Source organism: Myotis brandtii, unplaced genomic scaffold, assembly GCF_000412655.1.
Source record: "Myotis brandtii unplaced genomic scaffold, ASM41265v1 scaffold1704, whole genome shotgun sequence".
NCBI lineage: Eukaryota > Metazoa > Chordata > Mammalia > Chiroptera > Vespertilionidae > Myotis > Myotis brandtii.
In genome coordinates this window covers 353,302-367,288 of record NW_005356277.1, presented here as the reverse complement: position 1 = coordinate 367,288, position 13,987 = coordinate 353,302, and the positions used below count along the sequence as shown (strand labels likewise).

At 37.3% G+C, this 13,987-nt stretch overlaps 1 protein-coding gene across 1 annotated transcript; it reads right to left on the bottom strand.

Annotated features, from left to right (window-relative positions):
- Positions 1-5,825: 5,825 nt before the first annotated feature.
- LOC102255669 (olfactory receptor 51F1-like) lies at positions 5,826-6,764 on the bottom strand. Its single transcript, XM_014537056.1, has one exon. It carries the CDS (start codon positions 6,762-6,764, stop codon positions 5,826-5,828), a length of 939 nt encoding a protein of 312 aa, XP_014392542.1.
- Between the last annotated feature and the right edge of the window lie 7,223 nt (positions 6,765-13,987).

Below are 13,987 nucleotides of genomic sequence, written 5' to 3'. Positions count from 1 at the left end.
TCTGATGTTAAAGATAGAAAGGCCAAAGGTGACATCAATAAATTAGGCTTGGTTGACTGAAAAGAAGGTGGCATCACAAAGGGAGATAAAAATTTTTTAATTTTGATCACCGTCCTAGACATTTAAGCAGAAAGACATGTTGCTGGGGGTCAGAGGAGCACTTGGTCGTTTTTTCAGATAAGTATATCTTTTAATTACGTACATCTTTCATTGTCAGAAATAATTTCACTCGTCAACAGACGGATTAGATTGTTTATAAATGAAACAAAATAAATTTGGTTTTGGACTCGCTGACTTTGAGATACTGATGGGGCATGTGGGTTATTTTGATAGGAAGACACAGTTAGAAATACTTCGTGAGAGTACATGTCCTTTGAGAGCATGTTTTATTTATTTTTACACAGAGTAGGTGTTGGCAAATATTCATTGAATGAATAAATAATGAAAAATAAATGTATAATTTTGTAAAATTCGTTTTCAACAATGGATTTCTTTTCTGACTAACACAAAATAGGGCAATGAGTATAGAAACATAGATTTAAGTTACCATAGACATTATGCAATTATTTTTGTATATTTCGTTTAATTCTCATAAATTGCCTCAGATTGAGAATTATTAGTTTTTTAAACTTTTAATGATATATAGCACTATTCATCCTTAGTAGCAAAGTATTATTATTAAATTAAATTTATAAAACAGTAATTGTCAGAATAATTATTTAATATAATAAACAGGAAAATTTTATGAAGAATCTAAATTATACATGAGGGACAGTTTATCATTTCTATGCCTAACAGAGTAAGATTTTTAAATCTTGATTAATTTTTTAATCTTTGCTTCAAAATTATCTGAATCTATCTCTGCTGGCCTGCAGGAAAGAAAGGACATGTTAACAAAGTCTTTACACTTTGCAATTTCATATGACTGTTCTGTTACACATCTAATCACTGATTTTGTAATCCTCAGTACTTTTGCCTTGAGCTGTTGTGCTAAAAGGGAAACTTAAAGTTGAAAATATTCTTCTGTTTAGCCATTTATTTAATCCCCAGGATCATGACTACTGACTTGAAGACATTTGTCACTAATCACATGTTCTTAATGCACTCTGTTGATGAATAAAGAGTGGGTACTAGAATGGTGTTGGATGGTTCTATGGCAAAAATATTTCCCCTTTTCTTTAAAAACATTTTTTAATTTTTCAATTACAGTCAACATTCACTATTATATTAGTTTCAGGTATACAGTGTAGCAGTTAGACATAAGCCACAAGCTAAAAGGGGCGGCCCAATGCACCACCCTGCACACGTGAACCTGATTGATCAATACTGGAGGCTTAGACACCAGATCCAAGCAGGGCCAATCAGATGCTCTCTCATGAGAATTTTTAACACTATATTTCAAGATAGTTTCTGAGTTACAGAAAAGCTGCAAAAGGAATACTCATGTATCCTTCACCCTGCTACTTCATTTCCTGAGCATCAGAAACTTCAAGGGAGATGCATGAAGACTTCGGAAATGACATACTCTTAAACTTCTCCTGAGCAACCTAGCTGCTCTCGATTCTCTGTCTCAAGACTCAGTTGCTTGGCTTCTCTTTGTATTGCCCTAAATATTTTTCTTTTAATTTGAGATGCAGTGGTTATTGAAATGAGCCCTTCACATTGTAGACTATGGAGAAAAACAGTCTTAGCGACTGAGCTCTTAAATCCATGATCACATTCCAAGGAGGCCATATTTCCCATGTGCTTCTCCAGACAATGGCTGAGTGTGGCAGGGAAACTAAGGCAGGCCCATTCCTGGAGGGCACAGGACTTGTCTGACAGGTGACTTTGACTTGAGGATACCCAATGGCTTTTACTAACCTGTTAAGAATTACACTACAGAGTAAGATACTTTCTACCAAAACTATTTTTTTGCTGTCTTTACTTAACACAAAGTTTACATCAAGGTATGATAGTTCTTCCAGTCTCCTTCTTTTTGTTCATTTGTCTTCTTTTTGTATTAAATGTTACCTAGCGCCTTGTTGGCTGTTTGTCTATTTTGCCCCAATGATGTCTGCTCTATTAATCACCTTCACAACTATTTGCACTTTAAGCTCTCCTGTCTGCCTTTTGGATCTTGTAGGTCCTTATGATAATGGCAGCCCCTTTGATTTTTGGTGATTAACCACTGCTATCTGGTTTCTGTTATGTCAAGGCCTCATCATATACATCTATATTCATGAGCCTGGTTCTGGGATTGCATCTCTTACTGTCATTCCTGGTCAACAGAAAAGAGCCACTTCTCAACTTCTTAGTGATGCTGGTATCACTTTCACAGCTCATTCCTAATGGCTTTGATGAAAGGTGTGTCTTCTGGGCCTCTCATGGAACACACCTTAAGTGGATTCTTGCCTTATATAATTTACCCATCCCAGCATTCTCATTTTCCTCAGACATTTTATTCAATGGGCAAAAGAATGGTTCATAAAAGGAGTGCAACTACAAATACAATGTAGACTAAAAGCAAAAGAGGAAAGCATGGGTATCTTAGAGTGGAAAACAGCATGAGTCACCTTGAAGTTAAGCTCTGGTATGAAAGAAATGGTGAGAATACAAGCCTGGTTGGAAACGAGGGTTAATGAAGGAAATAAAATAACTGAGTTCGAGGCTGAGAGATTTCAGTAGGTCCATCCTTTTGAGGAAAACATTTAAATTCATTTTTTCCATAAATTGATCAGATGGCAGGGTACTAGATGGATCAATTAAAGAGAGAGAACAGGCAGAGAATACAACAGATATATAAATCAAAGAATCAAGACTTACATAGTGTATGGAAAAATATAATGAAAACAATGCTATGCCTTCACATGCACACATTTTTTCTTTCTTGGCACTCTTTTTTATTTCTACCTGTGACCTATGGAATGAGCTACTCTGATCCTCAAGACTCTACTATGAGTATCTTTTTAATGGTGTCTCCTTGAGCTACTGAAATTTATTAGAATATGAATTAAATAATTTTACCTCAAGCTTACTCTACATACTGAGCTAAGCACTAGTTTATTCTCATTGAGAATTGTACCAAGTAACATGTCTATATAGTATCCTGGACATTTTGTAAACCATCAGTACAATTCACACTAAATGAAGTTATCCAAGATTTTGCTTGCACTTTATAAGAGTCCCAAAATATATCAAGTAGATTTCTCCTTTGCCATCATCTTGTTCTCTTGCTCAGTTCTAGTTAGTGTTCTCCATAGATATCTAGAGTTTTTTCGTGTGTGTGTGTGTGTGTGTGTGTGTGTGTGTGTGTGTGTGTGATTCATCTAGGGACACACTTTGCAATTATAGCTCTTTAAGCATCTGAAAGTAAAAGTCCTGCAACTTTAATATTCTGTGTTTTATCTTTCTGAAGCTCCAAACAGCTAACAGGCATGTAGAATTACCAGAACCAAAGTCCCTCACATAAAAATTCAGGAAGCACAACTACATTTGTAAATCAAATCTAGTCACTTCCTTTATAAAATAGTATTGTTCAAGCAAAATATGTTTTTTAAGCAAGTAATACAAATATTGTCATCTGATTCACTTGGAAAAATCTGATGGATAAAGAAAACAAAAGAAAAAATAACTAAAGATTTGGTTTTCATATTTTTCAATGCTAGATTCAGTTAAGACTGTAAATTTTAAAACTCAGGAGAGTATTTTTCCATGAAAAGTAAAATGGGGACACAATACTTATATTCTTCCACAGAATTGCCAGAATGCTATTCTCCATTTACCTTTGGAATCACTTCAACTCAGATGGCAATGCAAACAAGGGCTATAATTTTGTATTATAAACTATCACAACATTTAATGCATTATTTTAGAACTTGTCTATGTCACTACTTCACACATTAGACTTTAAGATCTTTGAGTATAGAGGAATACATTTTTTACTTTTATTTTCTATTGCTTTTTACAAGGCCAAACATAAGGTAGACCCCCAGACACTGGTGTGCTGGTAAACTGTATCTCTGAAAACAAACAAAGATACAAATTCCTTCTTCATTTGCAGAGTTTACTGATTCCCATGGTATATGTAAGGTGCTGATTTCAGCTGCCTGTAAAGCATCACTGAACACAGAGTGGAGATGAGATACATACTATGGGTTCTCACAAGCCGGTGAGCTCCAGCACACTGCTGTCCCAGTGACTGTGGGATATATGAAGCATCCCTCCTATTGATTAACTTCCCAACTGCAACAAAATTGATGTGACTCCCATCAGGTTTCTACCTCTATTTTTCTCTGAGTTATTCTACCAATTTATTCAGTTGAGTTTTAAGCTGCCTGCCTCTTAAAATCGATATAGTTACAGTGAGTCTCTTTCCAGGAGCCAAATGGCTTAGGTCTAGCTATGAATAACTGTTTGCATGCTGAAAGCAATGAATTCTTTACTTTGGCTGGTTAAGAGAGCCATGTAGGTCTTCATGGCATTTGTGAAATCTCTGATTTTCATAGAAAATAGTATGAGTGTGTTTATATGTGATTTTTCTGTGGAGAAGGGCTAATGGGTTTCATTAGATTCTAATTTGTGCAGAAAATGGTTAAGAGCCTATGCCCCCAACTCCCTTACATTTTACTACTACACTATCTTTTCAGTTCTCCAAAGTTCCCATTTCCTGTAATGAATTACCAAATGTCCCTAATCCTTGAAGCTTCAACTATTGACTATCAAGTACTAGATACTGATTCTATGGCTTACTTTTTGAGCATATCTGCGCCTACTTTTTGTACTATTAGTAATTAATGAAGAAAAGCTAAAGTATACACTAAGGAAGCCATTATGACTTTTTAAACCATGATATATAGAAATGAAGATCTAGTGTTTACTTTTGATCTCATAACATGTTTCCTAGATGCTTTTGGCAGAGTATGCAAGACACTAGTGAGGAGCATGGTGTCTAAGACACAGAAAGCCTGGATTCAAATTAAAACTTGCTCTGTAGATGTTTGGCTTTTGATGAATAAATAAGTGTTTCTAGGCTCCAGTTTCTTCATCTTTAAAAAAATTAATAATTTCCTTGAGTCATTTAAAACAATAAATAGAATACAGGGGTGAGCAAAAGTAGGTTTACAGATGTAAGTACACAAAACACCAAGTTTTCTCTATATTACTAGATGCCCAATGCACAAAGATTCATGTAAGAATAAGCCTTCCTTCCCCTGGCTGCTGGCAACAACTTCCCTCCAGCACCCAGGACCTGGACTGCTTTGCTCCAACTGACACCAGGCATTTGGGACCCCGCTGCTTCGCTCCGGCTGCTGCCTCCACCCACCAGGGTCATGCTTCGAGCTCTGCCATGGCCACTGGGAGCATGCTCCCACCCCCCGTGTGTGTCCGTTGGGTCTGAGGGCAGCACGCAGTCCCCTCCCGCTCATCTGCTCTGCGCGAGCAGCTCCTCCTGAGCCGGTGGTGATGCCTGGCTAATTTGCATATTACCGCTATATTAACCTGCATGTCTTTTTCAAATGAACAACTATAAACTTATATTTGCCCACCCCTATATATCTCAAAGGCAGCTAACAGGTCACCAAATATAACATAATAAATGTTAATTACTATGGGATGTTATTTTTATTATTTTATTATTATATTTTCCTGTTTCCATTATTGGACTACAAAAATCCTGAGGTAGTATATGTATATTTGATAACTGAAAATACAAAAATGCTTATTAAATGTTGAATAAATGAATGAAATGAGAAAAGATACCTGACAGGCAGTTACCTATCAGGGTTGCTTTTTACAGTGAGAGCAACTTTTATCAGGTTTTTCACAAAATTATTCATCTCTGTTTATTTTGTAAGAAGAAGACTAAGTATAGCCTTGCGAATCTGTTTTGTTTTCACACTATAGATGACAGGGTTGAGCACAGGGGGCAAAAGCAGATATATATTGGCCATCATCGAATGGACCACTTTGGGGGCTGATCGGCCATAGCGATGCACCAAGGACAAGCTAATCATGGGAATGTAGAAAATAGCAACTGCCCCAATGTGAGAGACACAAGTACTAAAGACCTTGTGCCGTTCTTTGGGGGAGGCCATACTGAGCACAGAACGAATGATCAAAATATAAGACAGGACAATGCATGGTGTATCCACTCCTGTGGTCAGAATGAGATCAAGTAATCCGCAGATGTTATTGGCCCGAGTATCTGAACATGCTAATTTAATCACATCTGGATGGTAACAGTAAGAATGGGAAAGGACATTTGCTCCACAGAAAGAGAGGGGCTTAAGGAGCAAGAGTAGTGGCACTATTAATATTACAGTGCGTAAAATCATTAAGAGACCCATCTGAATAATTCTGGAATGAGTGAGAATAGTAGTGTACCTTAGAGGATCACAGATTGCCACAAAGCGGTCAAAGGCCATGGCCACCAGCACCCCAGATTCTATGAAAGTAAATCCATGAAGAAAAAACATCTGGATAATGCAGCTATCTAGACTGATTTCTCTTGCATCAAACCAGAGGATAGCTAATGTTGTTGACATTGTAGAAATAGTCAAGCCCAAGTCCGCAGCTGACAGCATGGAGAGGAAATAGTACATGGGCTCATGGAGACTGTGCTGGGTGAAGATGACAAACAGGATCATGCTGTTCCCAGAGAGAGCAATGGCATAAAGACAGCAGAAGGGAATGGAGATCCAGGCATGGACAGACTCTAGGCCAGGAATGCCGGTCAACAAGAAAGTTGGAAATGTAGAAGTCAAGTTACTTAAGATCTCCATGTTTTATAGATTTGTAGCATTTGTCCTCACAATGCTCATATCCTATAGAAATAAGAAATTATATAGTTATGTAAAATATTTAGATAAATTTTCTTTTGATTAAGAAAGTTATCTCAAGATATCGGTAAGTCCTCTATTATTGAGAATATGCTAAATCAAACTCTATTTTATGTATACATACACATATGTGTGTGTTTACTCTTAAATTCATTATAAATATGTCAATATAGTTTTATACATATTGAAATTTAATTATTTTCTATATTGACAGAATTTATAGTTTCATTAAATCATAACATTAAATGATTAGTGACTTAGTTAAAAAAAATCAGTGCATTCATTTTTAATAACTTTTGTGTGAAATAACTAATAGAAGTCCACTTAAAAATATCTATGGGTTGGAAGTGCTCATGTGGATATAAATCTCCAGATTTTTTCTGATAATATACATTTGGAAGTTATCATTGTATAAGTGCCATTTTAATCAAAACAGTGTAGGTCAACCATCTCAGAAATTATATTTATAAGAGATAGTTGGTGAAGATGAAACTCTGTAAAAGTTATTGGAAAGGTCTATATACTCTAAATCAATATGAAACTAGGCAGCTCTACAGGAACATTAAAATCAAGACTGGTGTCATGACTGGGTGTTGCATGCACATCTGTATTAAATTGCTTCAGTGGTCAAGTCTTCTAAGGATTAAAATCTTCAAATGCATCTTAGAGCACATTAGTGATCTTAGAAAACATAGTTGAAGCCCAGCACTGAAATCTGAGAACCTGCCTTAGCTGGTTTGGCTCAGTGGATAGAGCATAGGCCTGCCGACTAAAGGGTTCTTGATTGCAGTCAAGAGCACATGCCTGGGTTGTGGGCTCAATACCCAGTTGGGTGCATGCAGGAGGCAGCCAATCAAAGATTCTCTCTCATCATTGATATTTCTATCTCTCTCTTCTTCTCCCTTCTTCTCTGAAATCGATATATATATGTGTGTGTGTGTATGCTGAGAACCTGCTACAGTGACCTGAAGAATGAGTAGAAAAACAAGTAGTGGAGGCACAGCGTCTAGTATTTTTGAAACTTATCATTGAAGGCAGGAAGAAAAATAAGCAATGACCAAAGAAGATTGTAAGGGGAATGTAAGATTTTTGTAAGAATGGAAAGATCTAGACAAATGTATATTTATAAACTAATGTCAAAGATACATACAATACATAGTGAGAGACTGAAAGTATGAAATGCTAGGGATTAATTGATGCAGGAAATTACTTAAGACAGTAGTGGGTTATTGAATATGCAGCATGATGATAATTAGCTCTGAAAAAGATGAGGATCCTCTTTTCTGCTGATACTAGTAAGTGCTAAATGAGTAGGTTGGTGGAGGGTTAGAGGAGAGAAATATCACCCAGTGCAATTTTTTTCCCCACAATATTTTTTTTATTGTGGTCAAATACACCAAACAAAATTTTCCATCAACCATTTTTAGGTGTGTAGTTCAGTGATATTAAACACATTCTTAATGTTGTGCAAAAGTTGACACCATTCATCTCCATACATCTTTTCATCTTATAAAAGTAAAACTCTATACCCATTAAACAATAACTTCTTATTTTCCCTATTCCAAGCCCTTGGCAACCACAATTAACACCTTTCTCGCCTCCTTACCAGCTTCATATGAAAAGAGGAGCCTTTTCTGTCTTCACTAGCAGAGCAAGAACAAGTTATAGTTCTGGAGCCATGAACTTTATAGTAAATTGGTATTAAGCTCTGGGGCCTTTGGCAAATTTAAATTTCCCTGGAGCCATAAAAAGAGAAAAACTTTTCATCTATAAATACAGGACAATGCTGTATAATCTCAGAAGGGGTTTAGCTACTACCTCAAGTGACAAGTGGCCCTTAGAGACCTTTAATGCAAAGCAAATAAGCCAAATTATCCATATAAATGAATGTCTGGATCTTACTCTATCACTGGGGAATAGAGAAGTGCATGTCATTGTCTCTGGATTATCAGTATTCTGGGAAGATAAGAAAGCAAACCAATATTAACTAGAATAATTATGGTGACAATGAAGATGGAAGAAATATGTACCCCAGTCTGCATTACTACACTGACTCATAGGAAGGATGACATCTACTCCTGAATCCATCTCTTTTCAGTGCTCACTAGCTTTTCCCCAAGAAATGGGTTAGTCCCTAATCAATTAAATGGGACCCATTTTTCTCGTGGCTGAGATCATTGTAGGTGAATAATGAGTTCTCTCATGCCTGTGTTCTTGCTTTCATACTTAATGTTTTTCCTGTGGTAATACGTTTAACACCCTGGACTCATGGGGGATTTTGGCCAACCTTGTCCAAAAAGTTGGGTGTGTAACTTGGGTAGTTGCGTAACAGATGCATATTACTTTAAAGACCTAGCAATTCTAGATTCATATGAAAAGACAAGATGCATACCCAAATACTATGTTTTCCTTTATAAGGAAGTCTCACATTGGCAAAGAGTCTTGCATTTGTCCAGATATCAATTAAACAGTAAAGTGTTCTCTATTTGGCTATCTTTCCTTGATTTATATTTGACTTTTTTTCTCCATATGCTTCCTTGCATGAGAATGCTTAATGGCAGAGTGGAGTGTTCAATTCAAGCTTTATAACTCCATCAGAAACCCCTATCAAGTGTCTGGACTGATACTTCAACAACAAAACTGAACTATGAAAAAATCATTGTGTAAAATGGCATATTTTAGGGTATTGCAGGTAGCAGCAAACCAGTTGAAAGCCATGGCCAAAAGCACAGAGGATTCATAAGGGTAAATCCATGCAGAAAGAACAATTGTATAATGCTGGCATCCAGGCTGATGTCCTGGCATTAAACCAGTGGACACCCAGTGTTGTGGGAAGAAAAGAAATAGCGATGCACATGCCAGTGGTGGAGAGTATGAAGAGGGAATAGTAAATGGGCTTGTGGAAGCTGGAGTCAATGATCATAACATAGAGTTTGTGCTGTTCTCCAAAAGGGGAACCATATAAGGCAGCACAGAGGGATAGGAGACCAGATGTGAAAAGCTTCTAGTCCTGGAACTCCAGCCAAAGAAAGTGAGGGGATTGGAGTTACCAATGGGTAGCACAGTGGCCTGCATGAAACAGCACTCCCCTTCCGTAGGTTCCTATAATAATACATTTCATTGAGTCAAAAGTACTCTCTGTCAGGTATTTTGATAATTGTTTTATTTAAATATGTTTTTTGTCGTTGTGAATTCTTACCAAGGATATTTTTCCATTGATTTTTAGAGAGAGTGGAAGGGAGGGGGAGAGACAGAGAGAGAAACATCAATGTGAGAGAGACACACTGATTGGTTGCCTACTGCATGCACCTGATCAGGGCTGTGATCAAGCCTGCAACCGAGATATGTGCCCTGGGCAGGAATCAAACCCAGGACCCTTCTCTCTGCTGGCTGATGCTCTATCCACTGAGCAAAAACAGCTAGATTTAAGTAGGTTTTATTGATCTTTTCATTTGCATTACTTCTCACAAGGCCTACACAAGGTAGACTCCCAGTCACTGGTGTTCTGGTAAACCAAATCTCTGAAGAAAAAAAGTACCTTTGCAGTGTTTGCCTATTTTTATGGTATCAGTGCGGATTTTGAGCTGCCAATACACATCACTGAACACTGAGGGGATTGGAGTTACCAATGGGTAGCACAGTGGCCTGCATGAAACAGCACTCCCCTTCCGTAGGTTCCTATAATAATACATTTCATTGAGTCAAAAGTACTCTCTGTCAGGTATTTTGATAATTGTTTTATTTAAATATGTTTTTTGTCGTTGTGAATTCTTACCAAGGATATTTTTCCATTGATTTTTAGAGAGAGTGGAAGGGAGGGGGAGAGACAGAGAGAGAAACATCAATGTGAGAGAGACACACTGATTGGTTGCCTACTGCACGCACCCGACCAGGGCCGGGATCAAGCCTACAACCGAGATATGTGCCCTGGGCAGGAATCAAACCCAGGACCCTTCTCTCTGCTGGCTGATGCTCTATCCACTGAGCCAAAACAGCTAGGTTTAAATAGGTTTTATTGATCTTTTCATTTGTATTACTTCTCACAAGGCCTACACAAGGTAGACTCCTAGTCACTGGTGTTCTGGTAAACCAAATCTCTGAAGAAAAAAAGTACCTTTGCAGTGTTTGCCTATTTTTATGGTATCAGTGCGGATTTTGAGCTGCCAATACACATCACTGAACACACAGTTAAAAGAGATACACATAATGGTCTTTTGAAAGATGGCATATTACTTCTCCCAGTGTTTGTGGGGTACTTGAAACATCTCTTATGTTTTTAATCACTTTTCCAACAATAAAACAGGTTTCCATCCCAGTTTTTCTAGCACTTTACAAGCCAAATTTTAGTCTTCATTTAGTTGCTGTGTGTCGAGTAACACTCCCTCCACGTTCTGCGTGGAGTAGGGTTCGGTATCTGAAAGAGGAGCCGCACAACAAATGAGAGAAAAAGACACGAGATAATTTTGCAATATTGGAGGACCAGGCGGGCAAGTCCCGAAGGACTTCCACCTAAGCTCAGGCCGCTCTGATCTTTTATTGGAGCTCTGATAGCCCTAGGGTAAGGAGGTTTGTCTGGGGTAGCCCTGGGGTAAGGTTGTTTGAATGACACATGGATTAGCTCATCGGTAGACAATTTCTAGGAATAGGCAGGGTATCTAATCAATAATAATCAACAAGGATCTACACAAGTATTTAAGAAATTAAGGTGGGGATGATGCTTTAGTTACCATTATCTAGGGAATTCAGTGAACTAAGGTGGGGATGATGCTTTAGCTAGATTAACTGGGTGGTGTCTAATTGACTGGGTGGTGCACAGCCCTGACCTTTGCTAGGACTTTTCAAGGGCTACTAGCTTTTGAGGGGTCTCTGTCTACAAACAGGTTTCCATCCCAGTTTTTCTAGCACTTTACAAACCAAATTTTAGTCTTCATTTAGTTGCTGTGAGTCCATTTTTGGGGCTAAGGTGGGGATGATGCTTTAGCTAGATTAACTGGGTGGTGTCTAATTGACTGGGTGGTGCACAGCCCTGACCTTTGCTAGGACTTTTCAAGGGCTACTAGCTTTTGAGGGGTCTCTGTCTACACTCAGCTAGTGAAGACAATGAATGGACTCCGGCAGCTGTGAGTCCATTTTTAGGAATCAAATAATTTAGATCTAGCTATATAGAGCTGTTTGTAGCTGAACACCATGAATTATTTACCTTGATTCTTTGGTTGGTTAAGAGAATGGCATCATCACATTTATGAAACCTCTGAACTTTTATGAAAAATAATGTGTGCATTTATATGTGATCTTCCTTTGGAGAAGGCTTCAGATTCCAAAGCTGCCATTGACCCAAAGGTTGTTTGAATGACACATGGATTAGCTCATCGGTAGACAATTTCTAGGAATAGGCAGGGTATCTAATCAATAATAATCAACAAGGATCTACACAAGTATTTAAGAAATTAAGGTGGGGATGATGCTTTAGTTACCATTATCTAGGGAATTCAGTGAACTAAGGTGGGGATGATGCTTTAGCTAGATTAACTGGGTGTCTAATTGATTAACTGGGTGGTGCACAGCCCTGACCTTTGCTAGGACTTTCAAGCCCTGACCTTTTGCTAGGACTTTCAAAGGCTACTAGCTTTTGGGGGGTCTCTGTCTATATTCAGTTAGTGAAGACAGTAAATGGTTGCTATCAAATAATTTAGATCTAGCTATATAGAGCTGTTTGTAGCTGAACACCATGAATTATTTACCTTGATTCTTTGGTTGGTTAAGAGAATGGCATCATCACATTTATGAAACCTCTGAACTTTTATGAAAAATAATGTGTGCATTTATATGTGATCTTCCTTTGGAGAAGGCTTCAGATTCCAAAGCTGCCATTGACCCAAATGTCCTTACATTCTACTTCATGATTTTTTCTAGTTCTCCAAAATTTCCATTTTCTCCAATGAATTAGCAAATGCACCAAACCAGTACTGGATACTGAATATGGCTTACACATACTATTGCCATGACACATACTACTCCTATCTTTTGTACTATTAATTATGAATGAGGAAAACCAGCTAAAATATACACTAGGAAGGATCAGGTTCTTACAAATGATCTTAAAATAGTTTTCCTAGATGCTCTTGGCAGAGTATGCAATATACTAGTGAAGAGAATGGTGTCCAAGATACAAAAGGCCTGGGTTAAAATCTCAGTCCTTCTCTGTTAGATGTCTGGCCTTCGGTGAACTAAATGTCCCTAGGCCTCAGCATCTTCATCTCTAAAATACAGGGATTGGCAAAAGTAGGTTTATAGTTGTGAGCATGTGAAACACAGAGTTTATTCTTGTATTGTTATTTATTTATTATTGTACTATCTATTTGTATTATTTATCTTATTATTATTTTTGTTATTATTTCATATCTTAGGATTTATCTTTTAGGAAATGATAGCTGCTAATTTAACCTACTTTTGGCCTCTCCTGTATAATTAATAATTTTATATATCTCATTGAATTACTGTAGGATAAAATAGAATATATCTTAAAAAGCTATTAGTGGAGCCTGGCCATGGCTCAGTAGTGGTTGAGCATTGACCTATGAACCAGGAAGTCACAGTTTGATTCCCGGTCAGGGCACATGCCTAGGTTACGGGATCATGCAGGAGGTAGCTGATAGATGATTCTCTGTAATCATTGATGTTTCTCTCTCTCTCTCTCTCTCTCTCTCTCTCTCTCTCTCTCTCCTTTTCTCTCTGAAATAAATAAAAGTAGTATATTTTAAAAAAGCTGTTAGTAGACCACACAGTATAAACTAAATACTCAGTAAATGTTAATTACTATGTTTATTATTTTTATTATTATTTTCCTGCTTCCCTTATTTGATGAACCATAAATACTTGAGGTATATCATATTTTATCTAATGAATTAGCAAATATAAAAGTACTTACTAAATATTTGCTGAATAAATGAATTAAATGAGAAAAAATATCTAACAAAGAGTCACCTAACAGTGAAAGTAAGTTTTATCAGGTTTTTCTCAAAATTGATCATCTTTGTTTATTTTGTAGAAGAAGACTAAGTATAGCCTTGCGAATCTGTTTTGTTTTCACACTATAGATGACAGGGTTGAGCACAGGGGGCAAAAGCAGATATATATTGGCCATCATCGAATGGACCACTTTGGGG